Below are 15876 nucleotides of genomic sequence, written 5' to 3' on the forward strand. Positions count from 1 at the left end.
TTTTCCATGCAATCAGCATTAGGGTTTTAAACCCTAAACTGAATTTTTCCTTTAGTCAGCATTAGGGTTTTAAACCCTAAACTGAACTTTTTTCCATTCAGTCAGCATTAGGGTTTTAAACCCTAAACTGAGCTTTTCCATGCAATCAGCATTAGGGTTTTAAACCCTAAACTGAATTTTTCCTTTAGTCAGCATTAGGGTTTTAAACCCTAAACTGAACTTTCTTCCTTTCAGCCAGCATTAGGGTTTTAAACCCTAAACTAAGCTTTTCCATGCAATCAGCATTAGGGTTTTAAACCCTAAACTGAATTTTTCCTTTAGTCAGCATTAGGGTTTTAAACCCTAAACTGAACTTTTTTCCATTCAGCCAGCATTAGGGTTTTAAACCCTAAACTGAGCTTTTCCATGCAATCAGCATTAGGGTTTTAAACCCTAAACTGAATTTTTCCTTTAGTCAGCATTAGGGTTTTAAACCCTAAACTGAACTTTCTTCCTTTCAGCCAGCATTAGGGTTTTAAACCCTAAACTGAGCTTTTCCATGCAATCAGCATTAGGGTTTTAAAACCCTAAACTGAATTTTTCCTTTAGTCAGCATTAGGGTTTTAAACCCTAAACTGAACTTTTTTCCATTCAGCCAGCATTAGGGTTTTAAAACCCTAAACTGAGCTTTTCCATACAATCAGCATTAGGGTTTTAAACCCTAAACTGAATTTTTCCTTTAGTCAGCATTAGGGTTTTAAACCCTAAACTGAACTTTTTTCCATTTAGCCAGCATTAGGGTTTTAAAACCCTAAACTGAGTTTTTCCATGCAATCAGCATTAGGGTTTTAAACCCTAAACTGAATTTTTCCTTTAGTCAGCATTAGGGTTTTAAAACCCTAAACTGAATTTTTCCTTTAGTCAGCATTAGGGTTTTAAACCCTAAACTGAACTTTTTTCCTTTCAGCCAGCATTAGGGTTTTAAACCCTAAACTGAGTTTTTCCACGCAATCAGCATTAGGGTTTTAAACCCTAAACTGAATTTTTCTTTTAGTCAGCATTAGGGTTTTAAACCCTAAACTGAACTTTTTTCCATTCAGCCAGCATTAGGGTTTTAAACCCTAAACTGAGCTTTTCCATGCAATCAGCATTAGGGTTTTAAACCATAAACTGAATTTTTCCTTTAGTCAGCATTAGGGTTTTAAACCCTAAACTGAACTTTTTTCCATTCAGCCAGCATTAGGGTTTTAAACCATAAACTGAGCTTTTCCATGCAATCAGCATTAGGGTTTTAAAGCCTAAACTGAATTTTTCCTTTAGTCAGCATTAGGGTTTTAAACCCTAAACTGAACTTTCTTCCTTTCAGCCAGCATTAGGGTTTTAAACCCTAAACTGAGCTTTTCCATGCATGTCAGCATTAGGGTTTTAAACCCTAAACTGAACTCTTTCCTTTAGTCAGCATTAGGGTTTTAAACCCTGAACTGAACTTTTTCCTTTAATCAGTCTTAGGGTTTTAAACCCTAAACTGAACTTTTTCCATTCAGCCAGCATTAGGGTTTTAAACCCTAAACTAAGCTTTTCCTTCCAGTTAGCATTAGGGTTTTAAACCCTAATTTGAACATTTCCTTTCAGTTAGCATTAGGGTTTTAAACCCTAAACTGAACTTTTCCCTTTTAGTCAGCATTAGGGTTTTAAACCCTAAACTGAACCTTTCCCTTTCAGTCAGCATTAGAGTATTAAACCCTAAACTGAACTTTTCCTTTCAATCAGCATTAGGGTTTTAAACCCTAAACTGAACTTTTCCATTTAGTCAGCATTAGGGTTTTAAACCCTGAACTGAACTCTTTCATTCAGTCAACATTAGGGTTTTAAACCCTAAACTGAGCTTTTCCATGCAATCAGCATTAGGGTTTTAAACCCTAAACTGAATTTTTCCTTTAGTCAGCATTAGGGTTTTAAACCCTAAACTGAACTTTTTTCCATTCAGTCAGCATTAGGGTTTTAAACCCTAAACTGAGCTTTTCCATGCAATCAGCATTAGGGTTTTAAACCCTAAACTGAATTTTTCCTTTAGTCAGCATTAGGGTTTTAAACCCTAAACTGAACTTTTTCCTTTAATCAGCATTAGGGTTTTAAACCCTAAACTGAACATTTTCCTTTAATCAGCATTAGGGTTTTAAATCCTAAAATGAACTTTCCATTCAGCCAACATTAGGGTTTTAAATCCTAAACTAAACTTTTTCCATTCAGACAGCATTAGGGTTTTAAAACCTAAACTAAGCTTTTCCATGCAGTCAGCATTAGGGTTTTAAACCTTAAACTGAATTTACCTTTTAATCAGCATTAGGGTTTTAAACCCTAAACTGAACTTTTTCTTTAGTCAGCATTAGGGTTTTAAACCCTAAACTGAACTCTTTCATTCAGCCAGCATTAGGGTTTTAAACCCTAAACTGAGTTTTTCCATGCAATCAGCGTTAGGGTTTTAAACCCTAAACTGAACTTTTTCCTTTTAGTCAGCATTAGGGTTTTAAACCCTAAATTGAACTTTTCCTTTCAGTCAGCATTAGGGTTTTAAACCCTAAATTGCACTTTTTCCTTTAATCAGCATTAGGGTTTTAAACCCTAAACTGAATTTTTCCTTCCAGTCAGCATTAGGGTTTTAAACCCTAAACTGAACTTTTTCTTTCAGTCAGCATTAGGGTTTTAAACCCTAAACTGAACTTTTCCCTTTCAGTCAGCATTAGGGTTTTAAACCCTATACTGAGCTTTTACTTGCAATCAGCATTAGGGTTTTAAACCCTAAACTGAATTTTTCCTTTTAGTCAGCATTAGGGTTTTAAACCCTAAACTGAACTTTTTCTTTAGTCAGCATTAGGGTTTTAAACCCTAAACTGAACTCTTTCATTCAGCCAGCATTAGGGTTTTAAACCCTAAACTGAGCTTTTCCATGCAATCAGCGTTAGGGTTTTAAACCCTAAACTGAACTTTTTCCTTTTAGTCAGCATTAGGGTTTTAAACCTTAAACTGAACTTTTCCTTTCAGTCAGCATTAGGGTTTTAAACCCTAAATTGCACTTTTTCCTTTAATCAGCATTAAGGTTTTAAACCCTAAAGTGAATTTTTCCTTCCAGTCAGCATTAGGGTTTTAAACCCTAAACTGAACTTTTCCTTTCAGTCAGCATTAGGGTTTTAAACCCTAAACTGAACTTTTCCCTTTCAGTCAGCATTAGGGTTTTAAACCCTAAACTGAACTTTTTCCTTTAATCAGCATTAGGGTTTTAAACCCTAAACTGAACTTTTCCTTTAGTCAGCATTAGGGTTTTAAACCCTAAACTGAATTTTTCCTTTAGTCAGCATTAGGGTTTTAAACCCTAAACTGAGCTTTTCCATGCAATCAGCATTAGGGTTTTAAACCCTAAACTGAATTTTTCCTTTAGTCAGCATTAGGGTTTTAAACCCTAAACTGAACTTTCTTCCTTTCAGCCAGCATTAGGGTTTTAAACCCTAAACTGAGCTTTTCCATGCATGTCAGCATTAGGGTTTTAAACCCTAAACTGAACTCTTTCCTTTAGTCAGCATTAGGGTTTTAAACCCTGAACTGAACTTTTTCCTTTAATCAGTCTTAGGGTTTTAAACCCTAAACTGAACTTTTTCCATTCAGCCAGCATTAGGGTTTTAAACCCTAAACTAAGCTTTTCCTTCCAGTTAGCATTAGGGTTTTAAACCCTAATTTGAACATTTCCTTTCAGTTAGCATTAGGGTACCCAGAACCCCTGTGTACCCTAAAACTCAAAACCCAAAAACCCTGTGTAACCCGGTCCAGACCAGCTGATACCCAGAGCGTCCAAACGACGCCGTTTTAACCTGATCTAATCTGGGCCGTTGATCTCAGATTGATCAACGGCCTAGATCACATCCCCATACCCATGAACTAACCCGACCCATCTTACCCAAACCAACCCCTAAACCCTGAATGAGAAACGACACCGTTTCCTCATCAGATGAAAGATCTGAGCCTTCCATTTCGCCTCATCCAACAGCTGAGATCAACCCCACCCATCTCATATATAAGTTTCCAACCATACCCTGCCCCCTATCCAATACCCCAGCCTTCGTCCTCATCCCCTTCCCCACGAAACCCTAGCCGCCCCTTATTCCTCGCCATTAATCCCGGCGGCATGAACGCCGGTGGCCTTCACCTTAACACCCTAGGACCACCTTGACACCCTAAACATGAATCCACCAACCTTTTAGCTCGAATCCCATCCCACCGTCTTGAATCTTCATTTGAAGATTCGAGTCAAAACTCGATCTACACCGATCTGCCCTAAATTCTTACCAGACAGTCCCCGGACCCCCCTCGTGACCAAACCATGCTTGGTTTGGTCCGAATCTAACCAAGAAAGCCCAAGTCCCAAATCTACCATCCACGAACCCTAGAAACCCCAAGCCTGGTCCGTGTCTGTTCAAGCCAAGAGATTAGGGTTTCATGAACCTTAATCGAAGTGTTTCTCATTTGAGAAGCACTTCGATTAAAGTCCGTTCAACCTTGAGGAGGATCTGTTCAAAACACAAGTGGATTTTTTCTGATTTTTTTTCTTTCAAAGCTTTAAGGTGAGTTAATTTTCTTTTCTTTATTTCAGTTCGTGTGTTTGTGTGTTGTTAAAGGTCCGTCCGTATGGCCAAATGTTTTGTTTTAGTTTGTGTTTTTGAACTGCTATTGTCCACCTTGACCGGACCTCTGTATTCGGTCAAGTATTTCTTCGTAATGTATGTGTGTAAACTGTATGTTCAATTGAATTCGTAATTGGTCATTCAATTAGCTCCCGAGGTCATTTCTGTGTTAACATTGCAATTTGAACCCCTTGTGTGATACTCTTAGATTTCTGATTTTTGGCTACGATTGTACGTGTTATGATTAGTATAGTCGAGTCGACATATGTCGTCAATTAGTTTCAGTTGTCCGAACAATAACCAATTGACCTGCTTCTGTAAGCATTGCCTGAATCAATTAGGGACTGGGTTTAGTAACTTATAGTTGCTAATTTGATTTCAGAAATCTAAGGTTTGGTCTGTTAGTTACAGCCTGAATTGGAGGGCATGTGCATTAGTGCACAACATGTGCATAAAAGCCATTCTGATTAAAATAATTTGACAGCATGTTTGTCAGATTATATTCTTGCTGCCCTGTCTGCCTTTTAGTTTAAATATTAGAGGGTACTGTCAGGAATATCATAGGGGAGGTTTATACTTAATTAGCTAAGTGGAAACTGAAAAGGGACAGCACATGGGAGGGGACCTGATTGATTAACAGGCTGTTCAAATAGCCTGATTTGGAGCTATAAAAGGGGAGGGGATAAGATAAGAGAGAGGGAGGAAGATAGGGATACACCTTGAGAGAGATACACACAAAAGGGAAGCTGAAACCAAACAGAATCAGTTTCTAAGGGAGAAAGAGAGTTTGTTTTTTTTGGAAATCAGGAGGGGGATTTAGAAAAGAAATTCTTGCTCGACTGGAAAACACTACTTTTTCTCATCCTTTCGTGTCTGAAGTCCAGTATCCAGTTTGTTTTGTTTCTATCAGATTTTAGGATTTTTCCTCTGAGTTTTGAAAAGATCAAATATTGATTATTGTACCATTGGTTTACTGCTTTGGTCTGTTGGTCTGGGATTGTCATTGCTGCTGTATTGCTTTGTTTGTTACTACCATTCTTGTGTTGCTGCTGCTGACTCTTCTGCTTCCACTTCTTCTTTGCATTTCAGTATCCAGGTACACATTTCAAGTCCCATATTGGTGTAACTGTAACAGTCTGAAAGCATGAAATGAAAGTTGGAGAAGTTTAAATGTCTGTTGTAATACTCATGGCATGTTGATTTCTTTCTATATATATGATTAGTTTGTAAATTTCAATAGCAGGAAAAGATCAGTTTGGTGCTTAGCTGAGTCCTAGTCTCTTGCGTCTTAGTTTATAGTTGCTTGTTAGTACGAGATGTAATGGTACAATATGTAGAATGCATGGATAATTGACATAGAATTTTTGACCGGATTCCTGTTTAACTATAATGACATGCATAGGATAGAATATTTCCCCCTTATACAATGATGTTCTGTTTTACTTTAGTTCTTTTATCAGGACCCGCTAGGTAGTATATAGGAGCACGTTCGAATCCCCATTAGCAATAAAGCCTAGTGTTCAATTCCCTTAATCTAGCCTAAAATAAGTCTAGTTAAGTTCAATTCAAGAAATGTTTGGATACAAGTATAGCATTTGGTCAATCTCGCATGCCTCACAAGGTATGACGCCTCTTCACTTTGTAAATAATTAAGCAGAAATTGATAAGAATCCAGGTTAGGCCAAAGCATATAATTAAATTAGCATGTACTTTTCCTTCTAGTTTTAGAGACAAATGCATTAGAAATGTAGCCACTTTAGGATACCCTTTCTAAAATAGAGACGAGCCTCGCCAAATAAAAAATGCGAAATTGCGGGGCCCTCAACAAATAACCATAACAAATATTTAGAATTCAGGATAGGCCGTTTAGTGAATTTCATGGCCTTCTACAAAAATAATAACGCGCTAGGCTTCTTTAGGCGCGGCTTAATTAAGTTACATTCTTAAACTCGGGTGCACATTGATGTGACCCGAATCCAAATCTCAACGGAGTCGAAATGGTCAACAACTACGGGTGCATTGATTGCGACGTGGTTCGAGATACATTTTCGCGACGTTGCAATTCTATAAAACTAAATGATAATAATAAAAGCGGTTTAAACTTAATAAAGCACATAAGTCACAACATGTATTTAAATCAGATATTTAGCCATTATAACAATTTAAGCGACCGTGCTAGAACCACGGGATTCGAGGGTGCCTAACACCTTCCCTCGGGTCAACAGAATTCCTTACTTAAAATTTCTGGTTCGCAGACTTCATTTGGAAAGTCGAAAATTTCCTCGATTTGGGATTCAAGATAAACCGGTGACTTGGAACACCAAAAGTCAAACCTTTCCCAAGTGGCGACTCTGAATTAAATAAATAATCTCATTTCGAATATTGTCACTTAAATTGGAAAAACTCCCTCGCGCATTTTTACCCTTCGGGGCGGGGCGCGCAAAAAGGAGGTGTGACAATTGTTGTATCAGATCGCTATGAATCAACAAAAATCTTTGTGAATTTCATAAATTTTGAAACTCTGGAAGATCTGTATGACTTACCTATGGTTCACACTTGAAAAATATTATGGTACCATTAGTTTTGCATTTTAGTCAACATGTCACTTTTTATTGGTGGAACATAGTATGTTCCTCGTACAATTTGCGAGATAAATGATCAGAAAAATACTTCATCCTTTTTTTCCAAACAAATTGAAACCCGCATGTAGCGCACGGGTGGCTAGGCTCGTGGAAAAGTAAAAGAAAGAGGAACTCAAAGGTGTAGCCTAGCAGTCAATGAAGTGGATGAGAAACCTTAGGAGACCAGAGTTCAAATTTGATAGGTTGTATTCATATTTGCTAAAGTCTTGGTGGGTATAATATATATCTAATGGAATAATCAAGGTAGCAGGTTTGATTCAAAACATACCAGTACGTGTGTTGGTAGCCATTTGCATCATTCTACAGATATTCTTCTTGCACCATAGTGTGCAACTCCATTAAGCAATTACTTCCATTGGTGAACTTATTTCAGAATATATTTTTTCTTAAAATTTAAATAAACACCTATCAAAGGGTATACTACATTACTCATCATTGTTTGCTAGCAAATGAATCTTAATACAGTAAGCAGAACATTTCAATAAGAAACTTGTATGCAGATAGTTAACACAAGAAGCGTGAATACTTCATTACATATCACTGGTTGCTAGCAAATGAATCTTAATACTTTGAATGCAGAACATTTCAAAAAGAAATTTGTATAAAGGGCAACTCGGTGCATTAAGCTCCCGCTATACGCGGGGTCTGGGGAAGAACCGGACCACAAGGGTCTATTGTATACCGTCTTACCCTGCATTTCTGCAAGAGACTGTTTACACGGCTCGAACCCGTGACCTCCTGGTCACATGGCAATAACTTTACTAGTTACGCCAAGGCTCCCCTTCCCTGCCAACCTGCAGATAATCGACTCGAACCATAGTTTGTAAGACAAGAATGAACAAGCTCCTTTAAGCAATAACTTCCATTATACATATGTAAATTTGAACAAACACTTATCAAAGGAAATATACTTCATTACATATCATTGTTTCCTTGCAAAAGAGTCTAAAAACTATATCAAGAACACATCAAAAAACAACTTTTACACAAACAGTTACAGAAGACAAGCCACCAGCCTCATCTTCAATGCTAGTTACCTCCTGGATTCCGATTCCACGACAAATAAGTTGGATCTCCAAGTTGTCTTGGCTTAACTAGATACACAATCATAAAAGCCAAAGCCAAAAAGAAACACAATCCACCAACTGTAAGATAAGCAATGCCAAGAAAATCATTCTTCCCACCAATCCAACTAGTTGTCGAAAGCACAAGCTTCTTCTTCCCATCAAAACTATACGTGTTGTAATTGTTCTGCAACGTCACGTTTATGATTTCACCTTCCATAAGATCCCTCTCAATTTTCCCATACAACTTTCTAAATGTTGGAAGTGCAGCAGTTCTCATCCAAACAATTAAATCTTCTTGTTCACTCAACGATACATTCTTTAGAAGACTCCCACCTCCGACTAAAGTCCCATTCTGAAAATTCGAAGGGAAAACATCTTTCCCATACTTATGATCCCTATCACTTTTCCAAGATATACCCTTTTTATTCACAACCAATTCTTGATTGTTACTAGCAAATGTATAAGTATCGTTAAATAAACTCCACGCTATTAATCCACAAGGCACAATTGGTTTGCCATTAGCAAAATCTTCAGGCTCGCAAGAACCTGTATCACCTACATTACTAGCACTTTTCAATTGTTGATCGCTTCGACTCTTCACATACCTACGATGATTTTGATAAAAATTCTCAAGCTGATAATACACATAAATTGGCTGTTCCATTTTTTTGGGCACTCTTAAAGTTCTAACACAAGTTTTATCTTGATTTTTATTTGTTATATAGCCAACTTTATCATTTGTTGAATTATTTGGTACACATTCAACATCATACCTATCAATAATTTCAACAACATCTCGAGAAGCTAAAAGGGAAACAATACCAATTGGAATAAAAACAACACCAATAAGTAAAAGAATAGAAATCACCCATTTTGGTGTTAGGATTGGTTTACATGCTGGAAGTTCTTGTTGTGAGAATTTTGAATACTTTGGTCGCTTTGAATTTCTTCTTATTGTTGTATTTTCATCCGATCCAAAAACTCCAGTGCTAGACGATGGATTGTTTGAACTCATAATTTGAGTTGACTTTTCAGTAAATACTTCTCAATCTCAAACAAGTTGGGGGCGACTATATATTTTCGAATAATTCAAGAAAAATGAACTGAAGAGTTTAATTAGAGAGATGATTTAGAAGAGGAAGAGGGGATTTTTTTTTTTTATGGGAATTATATGAATGAATGGTTTATAGCTGTAAGTTTACTCGTTTTGATTTGTTTAATTCAAAAATGCCTGCCTTGACTTTGAATAGTATTATTAGTATTTTCTTGAAAAAAACGACGACGACTTGATCCACGTTTTTTGTTTTCTAGAAAGAAGGGGGCGAAGATTACAAGGAAGGTTCTATGCTGAAGAGTAGGTATGAATTTATTATGATAGCGTGGGGTGGGATGCTGAAGAGTAATTTCCTTCTTTTTTCTTCACATAACGTGGGTATATTTAATTCCTACTTAATTGTATTGATTTCCCAATTAATGTTATGTTTGCTCCTCCGGTCTATTTTAATTGATTTTTTTAATTTTTTTTGTGGTCCACAATATTTAATTTTTTTAACAATAATAATAACAAATAATAATAACAAACTCGGTAGTTTCCCACAAGTGGGGTTTGGGGAGGGTAAGATGTACACAGCTTTATCCTTATCCTTGGAAGGGCGGAAAGACTGTTTCCGATGCAATATTTAATTTTTTCAAATATCAAAAAAGAATTAACTTTTTTTTTTCAAAGCTGCCTTTGGAGTAAAGAATCTAGGAGTATTTGTTGTATTTCCAATAAACAAATTAAGGTTAATATGGTCAATTATATTGTTAATTTAATGTTAAAAGGTGGATTCCTTTATATGTGTGAAAACAGTCAAAAAATTACTTAAAGTGTACTGGAAGGAATATTAAAAATAGTTAGTTTAAAATATTTTATATTTTTCAAAATTACTCCCTCCCGGCTCTTTTGCTTATACTTTTTTTTTTTTTACTTTTTACTTGCCCACTACAACAAACAATAACATATTTAGTGTAGTTCCACAAGTAAAGTTTGGGGAAGATATAAGTACGCAACCTTACCTTACCTTTATGCAGGTAGAGACTTTTTTGAATAGACCCTCGACTCAATGCTAGCATGCTTATTCACAGTAGCATATAGGAAGACATGGAGAAAAACAACATATGTGTGGTTCAGTTTAGCAAATTAAGAGAGAGAAAAATATTATTTTTCAATTGTACCGTTAGTATTAAGTAATTATTTTTAAAGTAATTGAAGTATTAGTAGTCAATTTTAGATTTTCAAATATCATTAATATTTTATTAAGGGAGTGCAAAATACAATTTGGACAAGTAAAATGGAATAGAGGAAGTAAGAAAGAATTAATTTTCTTTCAATTTTACCTTTAGCATTAGGTGTTCTAGTCTTCTAGAAATGATAAAGAAGTGATTGCTTATTAATAAGTAGCATACATTTTTATGGTGACAATTTTTATGTGGTGCAAATTGACACCCATATTACGCGTCAGTAAGGAGAATATATATATATATATGGTCGAAAGTAAGGAGAATATCAATGTAGAAGACGGACATAAATCGACATTTTACTTGAACTTAGGACCATAGGTGGTGTTTCTTTGAAATTCTAAAAAATTGATTATTAACTTTTTTTTGCAATAAGTACTTGCTTGAGCTATTTTTTTACGAAGACTGGATTTAAAAAATTAAGCTTAATAATCTTTAAGAAAAAACAGCCCTTCTTTTGTTGCAAAAATAGCTCAAACAAGAAAACTGGCAAAAATTATTGTAACCATTAGACTAAGGTTTTTCCCTTTTTTTTTTTTTTTGCTAAAAGACTAAGGTTTCATTATATGTGAAAGAACGATGACCAAAAGTTCAAAATTTGGAATCTCATGTTTGATAAATTTGAGTGACTGAACATTAATCTGTTTGTGATGATTTCGACTTTTTAAAATTCTTTCCTTGTTCAACTTCCCTCTGCAAACCTACAAACCACAATCTTCATAAATGGTTAAACCAAATTCAACAAATGAAGTCTAGATGTTATGATTTTGTTGCTTTACTGATGCAAAATTGTCTACTATTCTATCTGTCCCATTTTAATCATCGTTTTAGTTTTGTTTACGCTACTAAGAAAAACAATATATACAATATAAAGTTTACTAAGTTACTCATATTAAATATTTTTTGAGAATTCAGTAGTATTAAAAAGATTACTAATATTTTATATTAAGGATAGTTGGAAATAAATAACAAATTTACTCTTGAATTCCTAAAATGACAATTATTTTGGGATAATTTTTGTGAGCTAAATCAATAATTAAAGATAATTATTTTGAGCTAAAGCAATAATTAAAATGGGACGGAAGGAGTATCTTGTAGAGAACGATTATTAAGTAATCTTTCTAATGTTATCTAAAAATTGGCATCTTTCTAGGAACCAATATTTTACTTTATGGAGAAAAGAACCTCGTGTGACACCAATACAATATCAATTCTATTGTTCCCAAATCTTATACTCTTTCCGTTCATTTTACTTGTTCACTTTCACTTTATATTTCCTTTAAAAAAAAAGTATATTTTTTATAATTTTATCGCTAATAATGATAGCATTTCCAAAAGTCTTGAAAATGATTTGAGGAATGAGTAGTTAAGAATAAGGGTAAAACAGAAGAAAAAAAAAAAAAAAAAGATTTTTCTCTTGATTTAGTATAGTGGACAAGTAAAAGTAAAAATATATTTTTAATATAATGAACAAGTAGATCTTATAGATAAAAGTTTTGAAAAGTTTTATAAAAACTTTCCAAAAGATTTTAGATTTTTTTATAAGGAAAAAACTACTCAAACTATCACTCCATAAACAATTTCAACCAAAACTAACCTAAAAATAAAATATTTACTAAAAAGGCCCAAATATTATTTTAATCCAAACAATTTCAATTAATGTTAGTTTTTAAAGCATACAGTAATTTAAAGTGAGTTTTAGAGAATCAAGTATCTTAATTCGATTTAGAAAACACTATTAAACGTTAGTTTGTTGGATTGGGTCGACGGATTAAATTGAAAATGTCATGTACAACCATTGAAGTTTGTTTGAGCTTGAATTTAAAATTTTGGATTTTCGAAATTGAAATTTATTTCGAGCGGGTATTGTTGGAATAGATTGGGTAAATAGGAGTGTAAATCTCAATTTTTGGACGACTTGGTAGAGATTTTAGGTGGTTTGAATTAAAATTGAATGAAAGTTGAAGTACACAAGATGAACATGGAAGAAGATGATATATGTATCTCCCTGTGTATCTCCCTATATCTTTTGTGTATCACTTTTGTATTAAATACGTATCTCCTGTATATTCATGTATACCCATATGTGAGACACATTTTGATTCATATGTCGTAGAGAAAGTTTTAATCTCAATTTTAACTACAAATTTTGACTCAAACTAATCCAAATCACCTCCAATCTCCCTCAAAGTTTTTATATTGACTCATCTATATGTTTTCAATGAATTTCAACAATATTCATTGAAAAGGGTCCCCTTTTGCTTAGGTTTTTATAGTCTTATATTTTTTTTCTTTGTGTTTCATCTTTGCTACCTCATAAATTCCTGTCTCTCTTGTATCTCCTGTTGATCACGGTTAAAAATATGGAAGGGGCTCTTTGCATATGATTCTTGGAGAAAAAAATCCTTATTTGTCTAGGTTTTAAATTTTTCTGTGCGTTTAACTAGTTTTGGTAAGTATGTAATTAATTGTTAGAGAGTGGTAAATTTGGACTTATTTTGAATATTTTTATAAGATTCCCTTTTTTGTAACCTTTCTATGGGCAAATGGGCAATATCTCCAGCGCTTACCCACAAGACAATTAATTTTAAGAGAGAAGACTAAGGTCTGAATTTGAACTTTATTTAAAATTCAGACATGATTCACGTTAATTTTCAACGTGATATTCGTGAATTTGATTCTAAAGCGGCTTAAATTAAAAAAATTATAAATTTAGACTATTCAGTAAATAATAGGGGTCCTAAAATGGCTATTCGCGCGACAACAGGGCCGTGCTAAGAATGGGCTAACCCCAAAATTGAACTAAATGGGCTAATAAGTCCAGCCCAATAGAGAATCTAAGTAAGAGCCCAGTATATAATAAATCCCTAATTCCCTCCGTTTTCCAAGTAGGGTTTCAGAATCTAGGAGCAGCCTCTGCACCAAAAACAGCTTCCAGTAGCAGCAATGGCAAGAATCAAGGTTCATGAGCTGAGGAACAAGACGAAGTCTGAGCTACTGGCTCAGTTGAAGGATCTGAAGGCCGAGCTTGCCCTACTTCGTGTCGCTAAGGTCACCGGTGGTGCTCCTAACAAGCTCTCCAAAATGTATGCACTCTGCCTTTCTTTTTTTATGCGGTTGATTCGAATATTTGTTCGGAGTTAGTATGATTGTGCTTGAGATGTGTGTATTGCAAGTGATACATGTGATTGCATAAGCATACATTACATTGTAACTAAACTTCTAGTGCATTAATGTCTTATGTCGACCTTTATATGACACTTTCTGTTTAGGATCTGTTGCAATATATTACATTATCCACTATTTTGCTAGTCATATTGTTCTATATCATTTGATTCAAAAAATTATTTTTTTATGATTACTTTTCAAAAACTATGTTATGTATGTGTCACTAAAACCTACTTATACAAGTGTGAAGCAATTAGTATGCTATTAATGGCTTGCAATAAGGGAAGCTTGTCTTGTTCATATCGGACTGAGACTAAGTAGTGATATTTGTTGTCACGGCACCCAAGGAACACTTCGTTGGAGGTGTCTTAGTAGAATCTATGCTAAAAGAGAAAATGCAAGGGCCCGGAAGCATTACTAACTACTTTGCAATACAAAAGTGGAACAGTTAGTATGTTATCAATGGTTTGTGATATGGGAGAGGTATCTTGTTCATATATGAGTAAGACTTAGTATTGGCTTATTGTTGATTATCTTCACGGCACGCAAGAAAACCTTAGTTGGTGGTGTCTTTCTTAGTTTGGTGACCAAGCAATAGAATGAATCTTGAAAAGACAAATGCAAATGTGTCAGCTATTATGTGTTGTATGACTTTGTTTATACTTTTGATATTGACCTGATTATCTTAATGATTGTGTGCATGCAGCAAGGTGGTAAGGTTGTCAATCGCACAGGTTCTGACTGTAATTTCGCAGAAGCAAAAAACTGCTCTTCGGGAAGCTTACAAGAACAAGAAATACCTGCCTCTTGACCTGCGCCCTAAGAAAACTAGGGCCATCCGCAAACGTTTGACCAAGCACCAGGTATCCTTGATTTTATCCTTCATTTGGTGTTTATGCACTTTGCACTAGTGAGCTTGTGGGCTCCTAATTTGGCAAAGCAATATGCTACTCTTGGTTTTAAATACTACTCTCTTCTATTCCAAAAAGAATGACACTGTTACTAGTTGGCCAGTTAAGCAATTCTTCTTTGCTACTATTGCTTAAAACATTTTCAAATATTTCTAACTATAGATGTTTTGGAGTTGCTTATAAATGCGGATTACCAGAGGTTTTATTTTCTAACTCATTTAATGTAAGGGGGTTTTGATGTTAAATGATGTGGCAGTTTTCTTCAATCCTGTCAGCAATTTTTTTAGCTCTTTAACAACTAATGGTGTTAACTTGTGTTCTTTGTCCTTACAGGCGTCATTGAAGACGGAGAGAGAGAAGAAGAAGGAGATGTACTTCCCCATCCGAAAGTATGCCATCAAGGTGTAGGATAGGATCTATTTTGGCAGAGCCTTTTGTGTTTTGAATCAGAATATATTGGTGAAACTATTGAGCATGCAAATTTTGTTTAGCTTTGTTTCGTTTGGCGCTTATGACATTAGACACATGACTGATATGGAGCTTCATTTGTTCCAAGTTTCAAGTTTATTCCTATTTTATGTTGAGCACCCTGTTATCTTTGATCTTAAGGGTTTTAAAGCTTATTCACACTTAATTGGATAAGTGATTGCTTGATCACGTTGCAGTCCGCAAGTTGATGAAAAATATATTGTAATGTCCAAGCTATGAAGAAACATGGTTTGAAGTGGAATCTGCTATGATGTTATTGTTGGAAAAATTGTCTATTGTGCTATGAATTCGTCGTGCCTTTAAGTGCCTCGTTGATCAAACGGGAATTAGGGATAATACTATTTCATACAAGTTGAGATTGAATATTGGTTTATACACAGTGCAAAAGCTTCAACACATCAAATGTTTGTCATAGCTTAGTCGAAGACTTGAGCCGATTACTGAGAGGAAAAAAAAACTTTATTAGTACCATAAACGTAGTATCTTTCTCAAAGATAAGAAAACAGGTTGTGAGATCTGAGATTATGACAGATGCAGTCAACTGATTCTGCATTATACGTGCTGCCCTCACCTAAGATTTTCTTTTAAATTAATATTATTCAAACATTATCTGAATTGGTCAAAAACTCAATTAGTCTAACATACCTATTATATTACAGCAATAATA

At 34.9% G+C, this 15876-nt stretch overlaps 2 protein-coding genes across 2 annotated transcripts; one reads left to right on the forward strand and one right to left on the reverse strand.

Moving 5' to 3' along the window:
• Window positions 1-8141: 8141 nt before the first annotated feature.
• On the reverse strand, window positions 8142-9595 carry LOC104216498 (ALA-interacting subunit 1-like). The gene has a single exon (XM_009766550.2). It carries the CDS (start codon window positions 9374-9376, stop codon window positions 8324-8326), a length of 1053 nt encoding a protein of 350 aa, XP_009764852.1. The 5' UTR covers window positions 9377-9595; the 3' UTR covers window positions 8142-8323.
• Window positions 9596-13510: 3915 nt separating this feature from the next.
• LOC104216497 (large ribosomal subunit protein uL29-like) lies at window positions 13511-15322 on the forward strand. Its single transcript, XM_009766549.2, has 3 exons — window positions 13511-13727; window positions 14516-14672; window positions 15054-15322. The coding sequence occupies exons 1-3, from the start codon at window positions 13588-13590 to the stop codon at window positions 15126-15128; spliced, it is 372 nt and encodes a 123-aa protein (XP_009764851.1). The 5' UTR covers window positions 13511-13587; the 3' UTR covers window positions 15129-15322.
• The last annotated feature ends 554 nt before the right edge of the window (window positions 15323-15876 follow it).

The sequence above is a fragment of the Nicotiana sylvestris genome, chromosome 5, assembly GCF_000393655.2.
Source record: "Nicotiana sylvestris chromosome 5, ASM39365v2, whole genome shotgun sequence".
NCBI classification, from domain to species: Eukaryota; Viridiplantae; Streptophyta; class Magnoliopsida; order Solanales; family Solanaceae; genus Nicotiana; species Nicotiana sylvestris.

Bases quoted from the DNA above. Each gene is read 5' to 3' on its own strand.
- LOC104216498 (XM_009766550.2), bottom strand. From the start codon at position 9,376: ATGAGTTCAAACAATCCATCGTCTAGCACTGGAGTTTTTGGATCGGAT.
- LOC104216497 (XM_009766549.2), top strand. From the start codon at position 13,588: ATGGCAAGAATCAAGGTTCATGAGCTGAGGAACAAGACGAAGTCTGAG. The intron at 13,728-14,515 runs GTATGCACTCTG...GTGTGCATGCAG, and splicing joins CCTAACAAGCTCTCCAAAAT to CAAGGTGGTAAGGTTGTCAA. The intron at 14,673-15,053 runs GTATCCTTGATT...TTGTCCTTACAG, and splicing joins AACGTTTGACCAAGCACCAG to GCGTCATTGAAGACGGAGAG.